The sequence below is a fragment of the Balaenoptera musculus genome, chromosome 6 (assembly GCF_009873245.2).
Source record: "Balaenoptera musculus isolate JJ_BM4_2016_0621 chromosome 6, mBalMus1.pri.v3, whole genome shotgun sequence".
Classification (NCBI taxonomy): domain Eukaryota; kingdom Metazoa; phylum Chordata; class Mammalia; order Artiodactyla; family Balaenopteridae; genus Balaenoptera; species Balaenoptera musculus.
Window position 1 is genome coordinate 78,726,217 of NC_045790.1, and position 19,045 is coordinate 78,745,261.

General features: G+C 44.1%; 1 protein-coding gene across 1 annotated transcript; it reads right to left on the reverse strand.

Annotated features, from left to right (window-relative positions):
* Positions 1–7,593: 7,593 nt before the first annotated feature.
* On the reverse strand, positions 7,594–13,770 carry LOC118896385 (protein FAM205A-like). The gene is made up of 4 exons (XM_036854159.1): positions 13,627–13,770; positions 12,913–12,958; positions 12,310–12,370; positions 7,594–11,350 (listed from the first exon to the last, which is right to left on the reverse strand). Exons 1-4 carry the CDS (start codon positions 13,768–13,770, stop codon positions 7,594–7,596), a joined length of 4,008 nt encoding a protein of 1,335 aa, XP_036710054.1.
* Positions 13,771–19,045: the final 5,275 nt, after the last annotated feature.

Below are 19,045 nucleotides of genomic sequence, written 5' to 3' on the forward strand. Positions count from 1 at the left end.
AAAGTTTTCAGTAACAAATACACTATCTCATAGTTAGAAAACCAGGTAATGGGAACAAAGTCATGCCTCAATAAAGTAATGTTGAACTGGATAAATGTCTTCTAGATATTAAAACTTAAATGCTAGGGATGTGTGCATCTGCTTGGCCTCTAGCTTATTTCCTGAAAGAGAATTCTGACGGTACATTGGTGGATGGTGAGAAAATCCAAATAGAATATGGGTCCTATCAGCTGGCAAATATCAGACCAGAATATATCTTCTTTGTTCAAAGTTGAGTAATCAGGAAAATTATATAACATGCAGCATTTGAAAATCAAAGAAGAATATTCTTGCTCCAAAAATACAGAGAAAAATTATTCTTATTAATACTATGAAATCAGATAAAAAATTTTAAAGCACATTTGCAAAAACACAGAAGAAAGTAACTTTATAAAATTAATTTTAAAAAAAACAATAAAAATAGAACTGAGATGCCGGAGTGATGTAAAAAGGTAGAAAGCAAGGACACAACACAAACTTAAAGAAATCTAACATTGCAGTAGCTAACTAAAGCCCATCTCAAAGGCACTGCAGAGCAGAAGGAACAGAGATAAAGATGATATGATAAAAAGAGATAGCAATAGGGCTTCCCTGGTGGCGCAGTGGTTGAGAGTCTGCCTGCCAACGCAGGGGACACGGGTTCGAGCCCTGGTCTGGGAGGATCCCACATGCCACGGAGCGGCTAGGCCCGTGAGCCGCAACTACTGAGCCTGCGCGTCTGGAGCTTGTGCTCTGCAACAAGAGAGGCCGCGATAGTGAGAGGCCCGTGCACCGCGATGAAGAGTGGCCCCCACTTGCCGCAACTAGAGAAAGCCCTCACACAGAAACGAAGACCCAACACAGCCAAAAATAAAATTAAATAAATAAATTAATTAAAAAAAAAAAAGAGATAGCAATAGATTAAAAAGTTCCAATCAGTTGGCAATTCCTATCATTGAGAAAAACAACATAAAAGTGAGCCTCCTGGCTAATGGCTGAGTGAGGAGGTCAGCAAATCCTTTTCCCCAAAACAGGTGCAAACAATCATCTGTGAAACATTTGTGCTTAAAAAACAGCTGAACTTTAAGTAGCAACAGTGGGAGTCTGAAGCACTCTCTCTGAACTAGCTCCAATCACTCCCCACCCCCTTCAGCTCAGTAAGGTTCTGCCAGGGCAGCAGGCAGGCTGTGCTTTGGTGGAAGGGAGTTCACTCCATGTGGAGTGGTTGGCAACACCTATGTCCAAAGGCGTTGCTGGTGGAGGTGATGACCTCAGTGATGAGTGATTAAGGAGGGCCACTACCTGCCCAAGGCTGAGGTCATAACTGGGGCAAGTATATTTCTGGCTCAGGCTTGGCTAGGGCTGGGGTGGGTGGGAGCAGTGATTAACTGCAAATGAGGACAAAGGGACTTTGGGGGATGATGAAAATGTTCTGAAACCAAAAATCATTGAACTGTTTACCACTTAGCATGTGTAAACTTCATACGAAATTGATACACCAGTAAAAGTTTTTTAAAACTATATATACAAAGGAAAACTTGCTAGGGTGAAAAAAAAAGTCCAAATCTACAGCTCTAATGAGCTCACCATGCCCCTGGCAAAAATTAATTTAATGTTGTTCAGTCTTCAACTTGTCTTGGCAACAGTTTTATTTTCGTGATAAAAACTGTATAAGAACTATGATCTTATCCATGCAGGAAAAGAAAGCCAAACAAAAAGATTACTTGCAAAGGAAGAATAATCACACTGAACCCAAGCTTCTCCTGTGCAAAAGTAAATGTCATGATAATAAAGGAAAGAAATTTTTACAGAATTTTAATAGGACAAACTGAGCTCTCAGAATTACATGCCAGGCTAAGATGTAGCTCTTGTCAAGGGAATAGAAATATAATCAAGTGTGCTCATTTGATGTACAAAAGAGTTAGTTTTTAGTTACAGTTGATTCCTCTGAATAGCAAACTGCATACATTTCAGATGAAGTTTAATTTGTAAACAATATTTTTCCCCAATACTTCATAGAAACACATCTATTGCAAATCTGAGGACTCAAGTTCAATTGCCTTCAGTGACAGGCAAGTAACACAAATGCAGGGAGAAAGTCAGGTGTATTTCCATGGTACGCCAGACTCATCATTTTGGGAGTTTAGTGCTACTCTCCATACTTAGCTTCTGCATCAGGGACACTTTAGGGAATGGTGAGGACTGTGGCAAACTGGAGTGAGTTCCAGAAGATTGACACTTTTCAAGAATGAAAAAACAAAACCTAATTGCTGGGTCTTTTAAGTTTTCTAAAGAAATCAGATTACCTAGATTTTATATTAAAAAATCTTCAATTTACTCATCTGAAAATAGTTTGTCCAGAATCAGTGGCTTTCATGCTGTTTTACACCATAGAAACCTTTCTTCAAATTAAATTCTCCATAAAACACAATAATATGAACCAGAGCTAGATTATCTTTCAATTATCTATGATTCTATGGGATCCTAAATAAGAGTTGGCCAAGTAATCTGTTATCTAGCTGGTCATCATATTTACCTCATGCCAATTTACCTCATTAGGTTAGCTCAATTTAACATGTATTAAGTGATTATTATGGACCGGACACTGTGCCTTTATGGATGCATGATCCCACCATTGGCAGTCATACATACCTATTTCAGGGCAGGGAAAGCAGAACACCACAGAGGACATAGAAAACCCTGCTTCTAGAGGAGGAGGGGGAAGACGTCAGCCAAGGGCACATTTCCACTGTGCCTTAAAGGATGGGTTAAGTTTTTCCAAGCAGAAATGGGTGTCTAGAAAAGCCTGAAGAAACACATATAGGTGTGAAAGTACATAGTAACTCCAGGGAAAGTGAGATAGCTGGTACACAAAAGGAAACAGCACCCAGAAATTAGGCATTCACCTGTTTACTGGTAATTGAGTTATACTAATCAGTCGTTTTCTTACCGTATTTGCATGGAGGAGGAGAAAAAACAGGCCTCAGAGTGGTGAGGATGTAAATCCTAGCTTACATGAATAAAACATTTATATAATTATATACTTTAAGTTAGAATCACAAGGATAATCTGTTATTTTAAATTGTTTTCTTTTTCAGTTAATAGATTTTAATCCTAGAAATTAAGACTAGAAATGTTGATGAGAATCAAACCCATGATATTTTGTGTAAAAATCTGTACACTTTTGTGTTATAAATATTTATAAAATTTAAGAGGATTTGGCTTATTAAAATAAGATTATCCTTATTGTTCTCTCACACGGTGCAGGATGCAGCATCTCCGTGGGGTTTATTCCTGTGCCGTCCTGCGTTCGTTGCCCTCTCTGTGTGGGCTGCAGTGAGGAGGTACAAAAACGAAGCAGCCACGCTCCCTGTCCGCTAGGACTTAGTGTTTAACAGAAGTGATTTTGTGGAGATGCCATTCTCCTCCACTGCAGGAAGTCAGCTGCCTTAAATTCTCTCTATAGAATTCTGAAATGCTTTCTTCAGAGACCAGGAGAAGGGCTCCAGAAGGTCTAAACCTTTCGCCATGACAATATGGTATCTCCGAGGGCAGAGGAAACTCCAAAGTTCCCAAGCAAGCATTGATGTACTCCTAGCATCTACCACCAATTCTGGAAGAGTAAATACCTGAGTTTGTGCCCTGCCATGAGAGTTTTCATTCTGATTTTACCTCTTGAGCCTAGGGGGAGCTAGAAGGTGGGGCTTGTGCTAGGGTTATAGGATGGAATGAGCAAGTCTTCATCCCTCTACAACATCCTGCATGAATCATAGGCTCTGACCCTGTCTTCTCTCAGCTCTTAACTTTGCTGAGACTTGAGAATCCTGAACGTCTTGGTTCCAGCTCATCTCTCTACCCCCAGGGGCTGGGCCCCCAACCCTTAGGCACAGAATCACCATTCAGAGGAGGGACAAATTCATGCTTCTTCCCATCTGGCTTTTCTGCACCCTGCTAGCAGTGGACACATTGTGCTAAGTGCTGAGTCCTATCATAGGAAGAGATTCCTACCCCCACCTCCTGGTTTGATGGTATGTTGAGCCATCTTGGGTTTCCTTAGGAAACAGTGAGGCGGGGCCATCCCACAGTCCCCCATACCACACCATGAGGAAGCCACAGCACTTCCTGCCCTTACTCTCTCCTCTGTGGTAAGTCAGAAAGTGGGACTACAGAAGTGCCAACTTCTGGGAGAAATGAGGTGCCCAAAACAGAGCTCCCTCCCATCCACTCAGGGCAGCCTCTTGGTCTTTCTGCTTCCCAGTTCTCTCCTCCAAACCCCAAAACTCCCTGGTCCCTGGCTGAACACTAGGATGCCATACCTGTTACCAGGTGATCACCAACTTCAACTTTTTTTTCTGCCCACCTGGGCTCACATGCTGCTACCAACTCCTTAGGTCCTAATAAAAAACCTTGCCATGGCAACTTCCAGAATTCCTTTTCATCTCCGGCTTTGGCTCTATGTATCAGCCCCTCCCCCCAGCCATGATCCTTCCCAGTTCCTCATTCACTCCCTTAGGTATCTGCCCTGCTCTCTTAATTGTAGAAAAACCATTCTTCTCATGATACACAGAGTCCCTCCTCATTACTGTCACCTTGTCTCTACTTACCACCAGTGAAACGTCTGTGCTTTTAGCCAAGGCCAACCCCTCAACCTGTGACTCACTCCTATTATGTTACTTCTGCACCATAACATTGCTCTAGCAGTTCTCCCTTTCTCTCCTCCATCATCAGTTTATTCCTCTTGACTGGATCTTTTCCATCAACATTCAACATGCTATATCTCCTACCTTTAAAAAGCCCTCTTGATGCTATCTCATTTTTCTGCACCTCTGTGGAACAAAGCTCCCTAAAGCAGTTGATTACACTTGCTATCACCAGTTGCTCTTCCCCTCTCTCAAATCCACTCCCGTCATGCTTTTACCTCCACTTCTCACCTGAGTCTGTTCTTCTCAAGGCCATGAATGATCTCTGTGTTGTTAAATCTAATGATCAGCTCTGAGTCCTCATCTTACTTGGTGGATTGGCAACTTTTCATGCAGTTGATCACTTTCTCCTTGAAATACTTTCCTCTCTTGCCTTCCAGTATGCCACACTCTCCTGGTTTTCCTCCTACCTCACTGGCTGCTACTTCTCAGTCTCTGCTTATTGGTTCCTACTTTTTCCTCCAAATTCTTAATGTTGGGGTGTCCCAGAGCCTGTCTTTAGATCTTCCCTTTATTTACAATCATTGCCTTGGTGATCTTATCCAGTCTCATGGTTTTACGTATCTTTCTCCCTTCCTTCCTTCCTTCCCTCCCTCCCTCTTTCTTTCTCTTTCTTCCTTCCTTCCTTTCTTCCTTCCTTTTTCTTTTTCTTTCCTTCTTTCTTCCTTTCTTTCATTCTTTCTTCTCCTCCTCTTCCTCCTTCATATTCATCTTCATCGTCATCATCATCATCATCATCATTCAGTCTTAATCTATCTTTCTATCTAGTCTTCTACAGCCAGGACCTTCCCTGAGGACCATCAAACTTCTGTGCTGAGAATAGACTGTTGGAAGTATGGTCTCAGGCAGAAGCTGGGAGATTAGTTATGATGCTACCACAGTAATCATAGCAGCAGAGTGAGTGAGAGACGTTGTCATGTTCCGAATTCATTTCAGAAGGTAGAGACAACAGGATGGACTGGATATGGACACTTAGGGAAACAATGTCAAGGATGACACCAATGTTTTTGTCCTGAACAACTAGAAAGATGGAGCTGCCATTAAGTTATGTTGTGAATACTGTGACTGGAGAATGTTTCATATGTGTAATTAGATGATGGCTTGGAGCAGGGAATCAGGAGTTCATTGTTCTATAGTTCAAGGTGAATATTGGACATTCAAGTATATGTGTTGATTAGACAATTTGGGCATGTGAGACTATCCCATGCAATCATGAGCTCCATTGTGCAAGCCCTGTGTCTTTGTCATATTAGCTATGGTCCCTTGCATATAGTAAGTAAATATTTTAACTGAGTGTAAGATATTTCTCAAAATTATTTTTTAAGTTTTTTTTGTCCAGTTTTGAGATATAATTGACATACAGCACTGTATAAGTTTAAGGTGTACAGCATAATCAAGGTTATTTTTATTGTGACCTGTCTGAGGTCCTCATGAGCTGAGTACCCCAGTAATCGTGTGTCAGCATTCCCTATTCCATAGCGCTCATCATACTAATGTAATGATTTGTCTGCCTCCCAAGCCCAGACTTTCAATTCAAGTACTATTAAGGTATTACTATGCCGCCACTATCCTAAGCCCTGGGGATATGAGACACTATTGTATTATTTAGGCAAGAATGGATGAGTAATCTAACAAGCAGAGGCAGTAAACACAGAAAAAAGGGGGCAAAGTTGAGATATATCAAGATTAGAACACAGTCACTGACTTCATGTTTGAGCTGAGCAAAAACACAGATTTATAGTTATACTAATCCCTGACACTGGAAAACAGTTTTGTGGGATTGAGGGTGAGTGTTCAGAAATTTTAAATTAACATGCATTGCCTTTGAAAACAAGGCTCAACTCACTGCTCTTCATCACACTATGGACAACAGACCAAAACTCAGTTTATTCATCTCCATCCCCTGAAAGCACTTGGGTATTGGGCTGGCTTCCTGGCTCAGGGTTCTTTAGAGTGCATAGCTAACCAGCCTTTTCTCTTTTTATGCCCTCTTCAGGAACATGTCAACTTCTACCCCAGGTATTCAGACCTCCATCTACATGCTCTCCCTCCCTGCCTCTCTCCCTGCCTACACTTGGGAGTGGGGACCAGCCCCTCTCCATGTTCTACTGTGATCTTCATTCCCAGTGTCATTCAGTCCATGCAGCTGATAGACAGTGGAGGTGGGATAGAGGCAAGCGAGCTACAGCAGCCTCCCAAGTGAGTTCTCCAGAAAGATCTAACCAATAACCAACAGGGAGCAGAGAGGGGAGAGTCTATCATTTGCTTTTGACTGTTGTCGTATTACCTATATGCTGTTGATAAACACAAAGCACCTCCTCAAGGTTGGAACACTGGCACTCTCCTAAAAACCTCCCTTCCGGAGCGTGGGCACATATAGAAGTCATCAGTGAATTTTGCCTGTGAGATTCCTGGCCGCTCCTCCTTGACAGTTCTAGCCTCATGTCCACATTGCTCCTCTGGGCCGAAGGACACCATGATAAAATTCAAGCCTGACCTTTACCTTCAATGTACCTTAGACAAGGGCCTTCCTTCTCTGTTCAAGTCCCTTTATCCGTAGTCCGGGGTGGGGGTGGGGTGGAATGCTACCCAGCTTAAGTGTGGGTTAAAGCCCCTTCCCTAGATAGGCAGGACATTTACCTCCCTTATGCCTTCCCTGAACACACCGCAGTGGAGAGAAGGAGCAGGCGCACACCTCTCTACTTAGAGATATACAGTGTATTTTGGGTGGCACTCTGTCCACCTGCACATCAATGAAAATGACAGTAGCAGTCCTCTTCAAGGGATGCAGACGTTGGAGAGACTACAAAGTCTCTTGACTGAGCTGGGTCTTCTTGAGCAGACCAGTGTTTCCCTCCGAGGTGAGAGTTGGGAATTAGGGTGGGTTCCCTGGTTGGGTGACACAAGCCACTCGAGGACAGTGCTGAGGGCAGTGGCGGGGGATGCCCAGGACTGAGGCAGAGTGGAGTTGATGGGAGCGGGAGCGGTGCCGGAGCTTACTGTCTGGGGAGTGGGGCACATCCGAGAACGCCAAGCCCACCTGCTTCTCAGTGGGCGGAAATTGGGCCTTACGGTGCCCTCTTGTCTTCTCCATCTTAGTTTGCCCCTTGGGACTTTTGGCTGAAGCCAGGCTCTTTTCCACATTTTTTTTTCTGGTGTTGGCCACTTTCTCAGATGTGGAGGACATGGATTCTTCATGCCCTTTGCCTTTTGTCTTGGGGTTAATAAAGTCCAGAAAAGATTTCATCTTATTTCTCCAGCCAGATTCTGGAAAGCTGGGCCTCTTGTGAGTACGGCCTTGCATCACCTGCCCCTGAAAAACCTGACCTTGTAAAGTTTGGCCCTGCAACGGCTTACCCGGAGTGAGTTGGCCCAGGAAAGGCTGGCCCTGTGACACCTGGGGCACCACAGGCTGGGCATTCTCAGGAACCCTTGCTGGTTTGAGGATGACATTGAGCTTGGCCTGACTGTCCTGCAGGTCATTCTTCTCAGAGTCTTTCCCCCCAGGGACTCCACGAGGTAGTTCTGGGAGTTTCAGCTGAGGGCAATGCTGGGGACTGTGCTGACAGGGAGCATGAGGGTGAAAGCGACGTCTCCGTCGCCAGGGGCTGCAGGGTGTCCCATTCAGAAGCATTCCTTCTGGCCTCTGGGCTTCAGCAGGGTGGCTTTTCTCTCTTGTGGAGGAGACTGCAAACCCGGCATCCCCTTCTCCGTGGTCCCCGGCCAATTTGGGTTTGCCTGGCTCCTCTCTCTTTTCTGCCAGTGTGGGTACTTGGGCTGAGTCCTTGCTCCTGTCAGGGCTTTGGGGCGCAGGGCTCCAGGGCTCCTCCAGGCTGCGGTTGTTCACACTGGCCTCCAGCTGACCACAAAGCTCCTGGGCCTCTGTCAGGTCCCCACTGGGTTGCGAGATATTGGAGGCCCAGTGGACAGAACCGTGGGATACTGCCCTGGAACTGGGTTGCTTCTGTTTCTGATACATTGCCTTCAACTCAGTGGCCAGCTGTTCTCTGAGGTAGAGGCATTCTGGATCTGGGGCACGTGGCATATCTTGTGGGATGGGGAGTTCCTCGAGCAGTGTGTTTCCTTGGTTGTTTAGAGTCCCAAGAGACTCCTGTGTGCGTATGTTCTCTGAGGTTTCTACAATTTGTTTCCTGGACTTCCTTGCCTTTATGGGAATTCCCAGTTGTATCTCTAGCATCTTCTTTCTCAGATGGAAATTTAGTTTGGCCAACATGTGTTCTCCAAGTGAGGAGGGCCTCGCAGGCTCTGTCTGACTTTCTAGAGGCACCATCTCAACTACTTCTTCCACCTGCACTTCAGCCTGGAACTCATCTGCAATGTCTGCACAAGCCTTTTTGGCATCTTGAAAGCCTGACCCAGGACTTAGACCCTGCTCTTCAGGTGAGGTCATCTGAGTCAGAGGTTCTGTTGGGAATTTGACAGGCCCAGGTACCCTCTCTGTGATCACAGCTTGGGAAGTGATTGCTGGGGCCATGACCCTAGAGAGAGCCACATAATAAAGAGCCGGCAGCCCTGACAAGAAGGTCAGATACTTGTGCCGTAAAGTTGTCTCCAGTTTCTCAATGGCTCCCTTGGACAGGGCTCGGGGCAGCTTAGGATGTTCAATGACAGCATCTGGTGAGGTTTGTTGCTGCTGATCAAGGGCCGTTGGCATCCAGGGTATAATTTTCTGTTGTAGGTCCGGGTCACTTGCTGCCTGTAGTTCCAGGGGCTTGCTTTCTGGGATGCAGGTGAAGGGAACCACTTCCAGGCCCCCAGGAATTATGCACTCCCAAGAGCTATATACACAGGTAGGGACGTTGCCCTGGTGAATCTGCCCCCATTTGGAGTCGATATGGCTCTGCAATATTGCCTTGGCCTGGTCAAACAAGTGTGGCATGGGGACTGTCACTGGGTCCACAATGGGTGAGAATGGGTCATCAGCCCCAGCGGCCTCTAGAGATGTAGGCCAGGGGCCATTCACACTGTCTAGGGATGTGCTGCTCCGGGACATAGTCTGCTGGTTAGTGGAGGACAGGAGCAATTGAATGGACTGTTGGATCTTCTGCGGCAGGCCCCAGCGGTGGTGAATCAACTGTCTCTGGAGGTGGAATTCCAGCTGCCTCCTGGCATGCTGCTGCGGGAAGAGTAGTTCTCTTTTGAGGACTGAGATGGGATGCCCTGGCCAGGAAGTTTTCACAGTCTCAGACGACTGGGCTTTGTCACAGGGCTTATACTGCATGGGGCTCTGGGTGTGCTGATCTCTCTGGGAAACATCTGGCCAGTCCCACTGAAGCTGGAGCTGCCTCTGCAGCAGGTGCCACTCCAAGGCTTCACACTCATCCAGGGTCAGAAATGGGACACTGATCTGAGCTTGTTGGTGGTCAGATGGAGCAACCCAATTTTGAGAAGACAGAAAAGAGGGTGGAGCTGACTGGGGTGGAGTTTTAGGCAGCAGAGGGAGGAAGGAGAGTTCCTTGAAGAGAAAAGGATCCTTCAAGCGGGGCTTGGACATGCTCTCATTCATGGAGAGGCCTTGAGAACCCAAGAAGGCGTCAACCAGGGACTCACTGTGCAGAGAAGGAAGACCACAGAATAGCTGGCTATATTTCGGCTGCACATGGCCCACTGAGTCATTAGCCTGTTGCCCAGGCATTTGATAAAGGCCACTTAATTCTTTAGGGGCTGAAGAGGGCAAGGCAAGAGCCATATGGTTTAGGGTTTGCTGGTAGCAGTGTATTTGTTCTGGGTCCATAATGGACCATTCAGAAACCCAGAAGGCCTGGGTAGGCTGGCCAGCCATACATGGACCCCAGTTCTGGTATGAAATGGTCGCAAATCTCTCAACAGAGAACTGAGAAGTATCATTCTGAATGAAAGAAACTGGTTGGTTATATACAGGTTGGTAAAATAATGGTGGATTTGGCATAAGCTGCCTCAGAGACTCTTCCACACGTCTGGGGAGCCCCCACCTCTGGAAGTGCATCCATTTTTTTACATGTAGCTCAAGAAGCCTCAGGACTTCAGGACTCAGGAACGGCAGGTGGGCAGGGAGGACACTGACCATCTGCAAGGCCACAGGATGTGTCAGGGTAGTAATTTCTCGGTTCAGCGTCAGCAGAGAGACCTGGGAATTTAAGGGCTGCTGGCCTTGGTTCCCACAGACAAGGTTGAGTTGGCTCTGCATCATCTCCTGCAGCTTCACTGAAACCCTAGGTTCCTCAATCCTTGAAGAAAACATAGTCTCTGGGCCCCTGGGCACCTCTGGCACTTGAAATCCCTGCATTAGCATGAGGTGTTCAGCCCAGAAATCATGGATGCTGGCTGCACCAGTTGACTGGGCAGCTGACTGGGTTAAGGATTTCTGTGACACTGTGAGGGTTGCAGATGGAAGTGAAAGGTCTTTGGAGTGTGGGCCATGCTCCAGAGTCTGTTCAAAAGACACAGTAGACGTGGACAAAACCTCTAGGCAAGAGGAGCCCTGCGATGGCTCCCTTGAAGTGGGGGAGATCAGAGTGTTCTCACCCACCACCACCTGCTGAATCTCCAGAGCCACAGCGTTGCAGGTTTGGCAGCAGGGATCTGCACACAGGAGCCGCCGCACGCTCCCCTCCTGAGGAAGCCAGCCCTGGCTGGGAAGGGAAACATGGCAACCGTTTGTTACTGATGGAATGACATCTGCCTCTTTTCAAGTGTGTGGCCTGGAGATTGACACTGCCCCCGCTAGCCCTGTAAACTCTGAGGCCTGCACCCACTGGGTGTTTACTCATCTACTTTTCTTCCTAGGGAAATGTCATTTGGCAAGTTATGGTGTGCTGGGCTGAGAGCCTGGGGCTTGTTGGGCAAGGTCTCAGGCAATTGAAGGGAACGCAGGGCCTTGAGAGCCTGGGAGGTGGATGAGTTCTCTGCTGACCTGTGCTGAGAAGCTGAACTAGGAGAAGGCAACCAGGCAGATGGGAGAGCCAATGGTTAGCTGATGGCGCAGCACCAGGAACATCACCAGATAGAAGCTGGAGTCAGCCTCGTTTGGGGCTACGGAGGTCCTTGTGGGAAGTCTGCATTCTGGGGATTAGAGGGCATACACAACATCTCTTGGAAGCCAATCCCTATTCTCTAGACATCTTAAGAGGGGGATAATATGACAAGCTCCTGCCTGAGGGCTGTCCCAGGATCTGGCCTCCCTGAAGACAAAACCAGAGGAGGTATGTCAGCAGGGTCCAGGGGTCTGCCCTTGAAAGGGTCTAGCTGTAAAGAGAATATGAAAATGATGACTGATCTATGCACTTAATTATCCATCCTCCTAACTTGTCTTGTGGTTGAGTGAAAACCCATGTAGTTTTAAATCCTGCACTAGTCAAATCCTGAATTCCAGGACCTTTGTGAGCCTAGCCCAGAGCAGAACTGCAGGACTCCTCTCTCCTGAGACGTCTGATCCCACCCTCTCCTCTGGGAACCCTCAACCAGTCCAGGCTCCACTGTGTCTGGCTACCTCCCAGCCGTTATGCTCCTCCCCAACCCTGCCCCAGGCCAAGCGGAGAAATGATCACAGGCCAGGCTGGGAGTTGCAAGACGGCAAAAAGCAAGAGATCACCTTCTCATGACAGAGAGCAGCTCCCACGGCTTCTCAGCTTCTTCCCGGGAAAGTCTCCTAGCTGAGAAACCAGGAGACAGTGTTACATGGAACGGGAGAGGATCCAGGGACATCCTACAGGAAGCTGGAGGCCTTTGAATGACAGGAGACTGCAAACCCTAACAGCCAGTGCTCTGAGGCACGTCTGACTACAACTTAACCAGGTATGATGTGCTCTCCTGGACCTAATCTCCTTTGACCTTCTCAACCACACTGTGAGTGAGACAGCATCATCATGCCCATTTTATGGATAACAAGACTAAGAGCTGAAATGACTTCCACTGGGTCATAAAACTAGTAAATGACACAGTTAAGGACAGAGCCCTTACTTCCTCACTCCCCTACTTCCTCTTCACTCCCAGGGATAAGGTGGAGAATTCTAGAACATTCCCAGGCTCTGATTTCCCACCCAAAAAAGTCTTCTGGGAGAATTTGTCAACTTGGGGAATTGGGCCTTCAGTGGTTAGAGCACCTGGTGCCTGGCACCAGGGGTCATTGAGGGACAGGGTTCATGGGAGCCTCACCCACAGTAGAGAGAAGTCAGAGCAGAGACTGGGACTTTACCTCTTGATGTTGCATCTCTAGCCCTTTGTCTGACTTTTCGGTGACGCTTAAAGACAAAAGAGTTTGAGTATGAAGTTGGGACACCATTTTCTTTTTCATGTCCAGACTGAGACAAAGCTAATATAGAGTTCCCAATCCCTTGTAATTTATCTGTATTTTATTTACTTTCCTAACTTTCCATACTCTATTTTTTCACCCCAATATTTCCCTTCTCTTCTTACTTCTGATTCATTTTGAGGTTCTTTCATCCTCAATACCTCCCATTTTTTTCCTAAGAGAAGCTGTGTATCAGGCTTATGACGGAACAAGAGAAAGGGTGGAACAGAATAAAAGGTGTGTAGGTCTAATAACCAAAGGAGTTCAATTTACAAATGCCTTAATGGACCACAAACTAGAAAAATCTCCCATAATGGGAGGTCTTCTAAGATCCAGTGAGGCACATTCCATTTCATCCAAGTCTCAACCCAAGTCAGATAGAGACGTTTTTGATTTTTCAATTAGAATACACTGCAGGGATAGCCTGGTAAGAAATTATTTGTAGGCTCTGAGAAGGGAAATACCTTGTAAGAGTAACTAATGGATGGTAAACAAACAAACAAACAAAAATCAAGGGGAGGGAGGGGAAAAGGAAGGATAAAAGGAGAGATACTGAGAGCTTAGAAGCTTCTTATCTGAGGCTTAATCAGTTCAGTCGTGGTCATAGTGTTTCCCTACCTGGCAGCAGCTCCTTTTATGTTCCAATGTTAATCCATGGTAACTCTTTTTCACTTGCCAGACAATTAGGATAACAATGAAGATGGAGCCATAGGTATATAAGGGAAACCCCAAATCCCACAGAAAAAAAGTCGGGCTCAACATGGTCTAAACCTCATTAGCGTGAGGAGACCAACCATTCCTATATGTAGGCATTCAGAGTCCTGGCACCTAGTGACTTCCAATGCTACACTTTGTCGTCTCCGCCTCACAGACAACGGAACCAGGCCACCAGACTGCATCACAAAGCTCTCCTGTTTCACAAGACAGCTGTGGTGTCAAAGACCTTTACCTGTCTAGAGAAGCAAATGTGGTGATTCCGTTTGTAGATACGGGTGTCTGGTTGTCTGTAAGGACTGAAGGTGCCGCTCACAGTCAGTGTCTGTTCTCCCACTTTGTCTCCACTCTCCACACCCTCCACCAGCCTGATGGCCAGAGTCTGGTTATAGCGTGGAAATGGAGAGCTTTGATCTTACAGGCAGTGGATAATGGGAAATCAGAGGTGCATGAAGGGACCATGGCAAGGCCACGGTGGTAGCATCTTTAAATGACGTTGTAGGAGTCAGAAAGGAATGCCTCCCAGACTGTGTGGCCTCAAGCTTGCAGATGAGTGAAAAGAGACTGTAAACACTGCCTTCCATTGAGGCACACTAATGAGACTTCCTTACAGAGTTCTTTTCTTTTTTTCTTAGGCTTTAATTAATTTATTTATTTATTTATTTTGAATTTTATTTTATTTATTTTTTTATACAGCAGATTCCTTTTTTTGTTTTTTAATTTATTTATTTATATTTATTTTTGGCTACATTGGGTCTTCATTGATGCTCGCGGGCTTTCTCTAGTTGCGGCAAGCAGGGGCTACTCTTCGTTGCGGTGCGCAGGCTTCTCATTGCAGTGCCTTCTCTTGTTGCAGAGCACGGGCTCTAGGCGCACAGGCTTCAGTAGTTGTGGCACGCAGGCTCAGTAGTTGTGCCTCATGGGCTCTAGAGCGCAGGCTCAGTAGTTGTGGCGCACGGGCTTAGTTGCTCCGTGGCATGTGGGATCTTCCCGGACCAGGGCTCGAACCCATGTCCCCTGCAATGGCAGGCAGATTCTTAACCACTGTGCCACCAGGGAAGTCCAGCAGATATTTATTAGTCATCAATTTTATACACATCAGTGTATACATGTCAATCCCAATCGCCCAATTCATCACACCACCATCACCCCCACACCCCGGCAGCTTTCCCCCCTTGGTGTCCATACATTTGTTCTCTACATCTGTGTTTCAATTTCTGCCCTGCAAACCGGTTCATCTGTACCATTTTTCTAGGTTCCACATATATGCGTTAATACACGATATTTGTTTTTCTCTTTCTGAATTACTTCACTCTGTATGACAGTCTCTAGATCCATCCACATCTCAACAAATGACTCAATTTCGTTCCTTTTTATGGCTGAGTAATATTCCATTGTATATATGTACCACAACTTCTTTATCCATTCGTCTGTCGATGGGCATTTAGGTTGATTCCATGACCTGGCTATTGTAAAGAGAGCTGCAATGAACATTGGGGTGCATATGTCTTTTTGAATTATGGTTTTCGCTGGGAATATGCCCAGTAGTGGGATTGCTGGATCATATGATAATTCTATTTTTAGTTTTTTAAGGAACCTCCATACTGTTCTCCATAGTGGCTATATCAACTTACATTCCCACCAACAGTGCAGGAGGGTTCCCTTTTCTCCACACCCTCTCCAGCATTTGTTGTTTGTAGATTTTCTGATGATGCCCATTCTAACTGGTGTGAGGTGATACCTCATTGTAGTTTTGATTTGCATTTCTCTAATAATTAGTGATGTTGAGCAGCTTTTCATGTGTTTCTTGGCCATCTGTATGTCTTCTTTGGAGAAATGTCTATTTAGGTCTTCTGCCCATTTTTGGATTGGGTTGTTTGTTTTTTTACTATTGAGTTGCATGAGCTGTTTATATATTTTGGAGATTAATCCTTTGTCCGTTGATTCATTTGCAAATATTTTCTCCCATCCTGAAGGTTGTCTTTTTGTCTTGTTTATGGTTTCCTTTGTTGTGCAAAAGCTTTGAAGTTTCATTAGGTCCCATTTGTTTATTTTTGTTTTTATTTCCATTACTCTAGGAGGTGGATCAATAAAGATCCTGCTGTGATTTATGTCAAAGAGTGTTTTTCCTATGTTTTCCTCTAAGAGTTTTACAGTGACCAGTCTTACATTTAGGTCTCTAATCCATTTTGAGTTTATTTTTGTGTATGGTGTTAGGGAATGTTCTAATTTCATTCTTTTACATGTAGCTGCCCAGTTTTCCCAGCACCACTTATTGAAGAGACTGGCTTTCTCCATTGTATATTCTTGCCTCCTTTGTCATAGATTAGTTGACCATATTTGTATGTGGGTTTATCTCTGGGCTTTCTATCCTGTTCCATTGATCTATGTTTCTGTTTTTGTGCCAGTACCATATTGTCTTGATTAGTGTAGCTTTGTAGTATAGTCTGAAGTCAGGGAGTCTGATTCCTCCAGCTCCGTTTTTTTCCCTCAAGACTGCTTTGGCTATTCGAGGTCTTTTGTGTTTCCATACAAATTTTAAGATTTTTTCTTCTAGTTCCATAAAAAATGCCATTGGTAATTTATTAGGGATTGCATTGAATCTGTGGATTGCTTTGGGTAGTATAGTCATTTTCACAATGTTGATTCTTCCAATCCAAGAACATGGTATATCTCTCCATCTGTTGGTATTATCTTTAATTTCTTTCATCAGTGTCTTACAGTTTTCTGCATACAGGTCTTTTGTCTCCCTAGGTAGGTTTATTCCTAGGTATTTTATTCTTTTTGCTGCAATGGTAAATGGGAGTGTTTCCTTAATTTCTCTTTCAGATTTTTCATCATTAATGTATAGGAATGCAAGAGATTTCTGTGCATTAATTTTGTATCCTGCAACTTTACCAAATTCATTGATTAGCTCTAGTAGTTTTCTGGTGGCATCTTTAGGGTTCTCTATGTATAGTATCATGTCATCTGCAAACAGTGACAGTTTTACTTCTTTTCCAATTTGTATTCCTTTTATTTCTTTTTCTTCTCTGATTGCCATGGCTAGGACTTCCAAAACTATGTTGAATAATAGTGGCGAGAGCGGACATCCTTGTCTTGTTCTTGACCTTAGAGGAAATGCTTTCAGTTTTTCACCATGGAGAATGATGTTGACTGTGGGTTTTTCGTATATGGCCTTTATTATGTTGAGGTAGGTTCCCTCTATGCCCACTTTCTGGAGAGTTTTTATCATAAACGGGTGTTGAACTTTGTCAAAAGCTTTTTCTGCATCTATTGAGATGATCATATGGTTTTCTCCTTCAGTTTGTTAATATGGTGTATCACATTGATTGATTTGAGTATATTGAAGAATCCTTGCATCCCTGGGATAAATCCCACTTGATCATGCTGTATGATCCTTTTAATGTGTTGCTGGATTCTGTTTGCTAGTATTTTGTTGAGGATTTTTGCATCTATATTCATCAGTGATATTGGTCTGTAATTTTCTTTTTTTGTAGTATCTTTGTCTGGGTTTGGTATCAGGGTGATGGTGGCCTCATAGAATGAGTTTGGGAGTGTTCCTTCCTCTGCAATTTTTTGGAAGAGTTTGAGAAGGATGGGTGTTAGCTCTTCTCTAAATGTTTGGTAGAAGTCACCTGTGAAGCCATCTGCTCCTGGACTTTTGTTTGTTGGAAGATTTTTAATCACAGTTTCAATTTCATTACTTGTGATTGGTCTGTTCATATTTTCTACTTCTTCCTGGTTCAGTCTTGGAAGGTTATACCTTTCTAAGAATTTGTCCATTTCTTCCAGGTTGTCCATTTTATTGGCATAGAGTTGCTTGTAGTAGTCTCTTAGGATGCTTTGTATTTCTGCGGCGTCTGTTGTAACTTCTCCTTTTTCATTTCTAATTTTATTGATTTGAGTCCTCTCCCTCTTTTTCTTGATAAATCTGGTTAATGGTTTATCAATTTTGTTTATCTTCTCAAAGAACCAGCTTTTAGTTTTATTGATCTTTGCTATTGTTTTCTTTGTTTCTATTTCATTTATTTCTGCTCTGATCTTTATGATATCTTTCCATCTACTAGATTTGGGTTTTGTTTGTTCTTCTTTCTCTAGTTCCTTTAGGTGTAAGGTTAGATTGTTTACTTGAGATTTTTCTTGTTTCTTGAGGTAGGCTTGTATAGCTATAAACTTCCCTCTTAGAACTGCTTTTGCTGCATCCCATAGGTTTTGGATCATCGTGTTTTCATTGTCATTTCTCTCTAGGTATTTTTTGATTTCCTCTTTGATTTCTTCAGTGATCTCTTGGTTATTTAGTAACGTATTGTTTAGCCTCCATGTGTTTGTCTATTTTACGTTTTTTTCCCTGTAATTCATTTCTAATCTCATAGCGTTGTGGTCAGAAAAGATGCTTGATATGATTTCAATTTTCTTAAATGTACTGAGGCTTGATTTGTGACCCAAGATGTGATCTATCCTGGAGAGTGTTCCATGCGCACTTGAGAAGAAAGTGTAATCTGCTGTTTTTGGATGGAATGTCCTATAAATATCAATTAAATCTATCTGGTCTATTGTGTCATTTAAATCTTCTGTTTCCTTATTTATTTTCATTTTGGATGATGTGTCCATTGGTGTAAGTGAGGTGTTAAAGTCCCCCACTATTATTGTGTTACTGTCGATTTCCTCTTTTATAGCTGTTAGCAGTTGCCTTATGTATTGAGGTGCTCCTATATTGGGTGCATATATATTTATAATTGTTATATCTTCTTCTTGGATGGATCCCTTATCATTATGTAGTATCCTTCCTTGTCTCTTTTAACATTCTTTATTTTAAAGTCTATTTTATCTGATATGAGTATTGTTACTCCAGCTTTCTTTTGGTTTCCATTTGCATGGAATATCTTTTTCCATCCCCTCACTTTCAGTCTGTATGTGTCCCTAGGTCTGAAGTGGGTCTCTTGTAGACAGTATATAGATGGGTCTTGTTTTTGTATCCATTCAGCAAGCCTGTGTCTTTTGGTTGCAGCATTTAATCCATTCACGTTTAAGGTAATTATCGATATGTATGTTCCTATGACCATTTTCTCAATTGTTTTGGGTTTGTTTTTTAGGTCCTTTTCTTCTCTTGTGTTTCCCACTTAGAGACGTTCCTTTAGCATTTGTTGTAGAGCTGGTTTGGTGGTGCTGAATTCTCTTAGCTTTTGCTTGTCTGTAAAGCTTTTGATTTCTCCATCAAATCTGAATGAGATCCTTGCCGGGTAGAGTAATCTTGGTTGTAGGTTCTTCCCTTTCATCACTTTAAGTATATCATGCCACTCCCTTCTGGCTTCTAGAGTTC

What these genes read in the sequence shown, in the direction of transcription:
- LOC118896385 (XM_036854159.1), bottom strand. Translation starts at nt 13,770, where the DNA reads ATGTTGAGCCCGACTTTTTTTCTGTGGGATTTGGGGTTTCCCTTATAT. An exon ending in ATAAAAGGAGCTGCTGCCAG is followed by an intron (nt 12,959 to 13,626) that starts GTAGGGAAACAC and finishes TTTGTCTTTAAG; the next exon opens with CGTCACCGAAAAGTCAGACA. An exon ending in TAGAGATGCAACATCAAGAG is followed by an intron (nt 12,371 to 12,912) that starts GTAAAGTCCCAG and finishes CTGGTTTCTCAG; the next exon opens with CTAGGAGACTTTCCCGGGAA.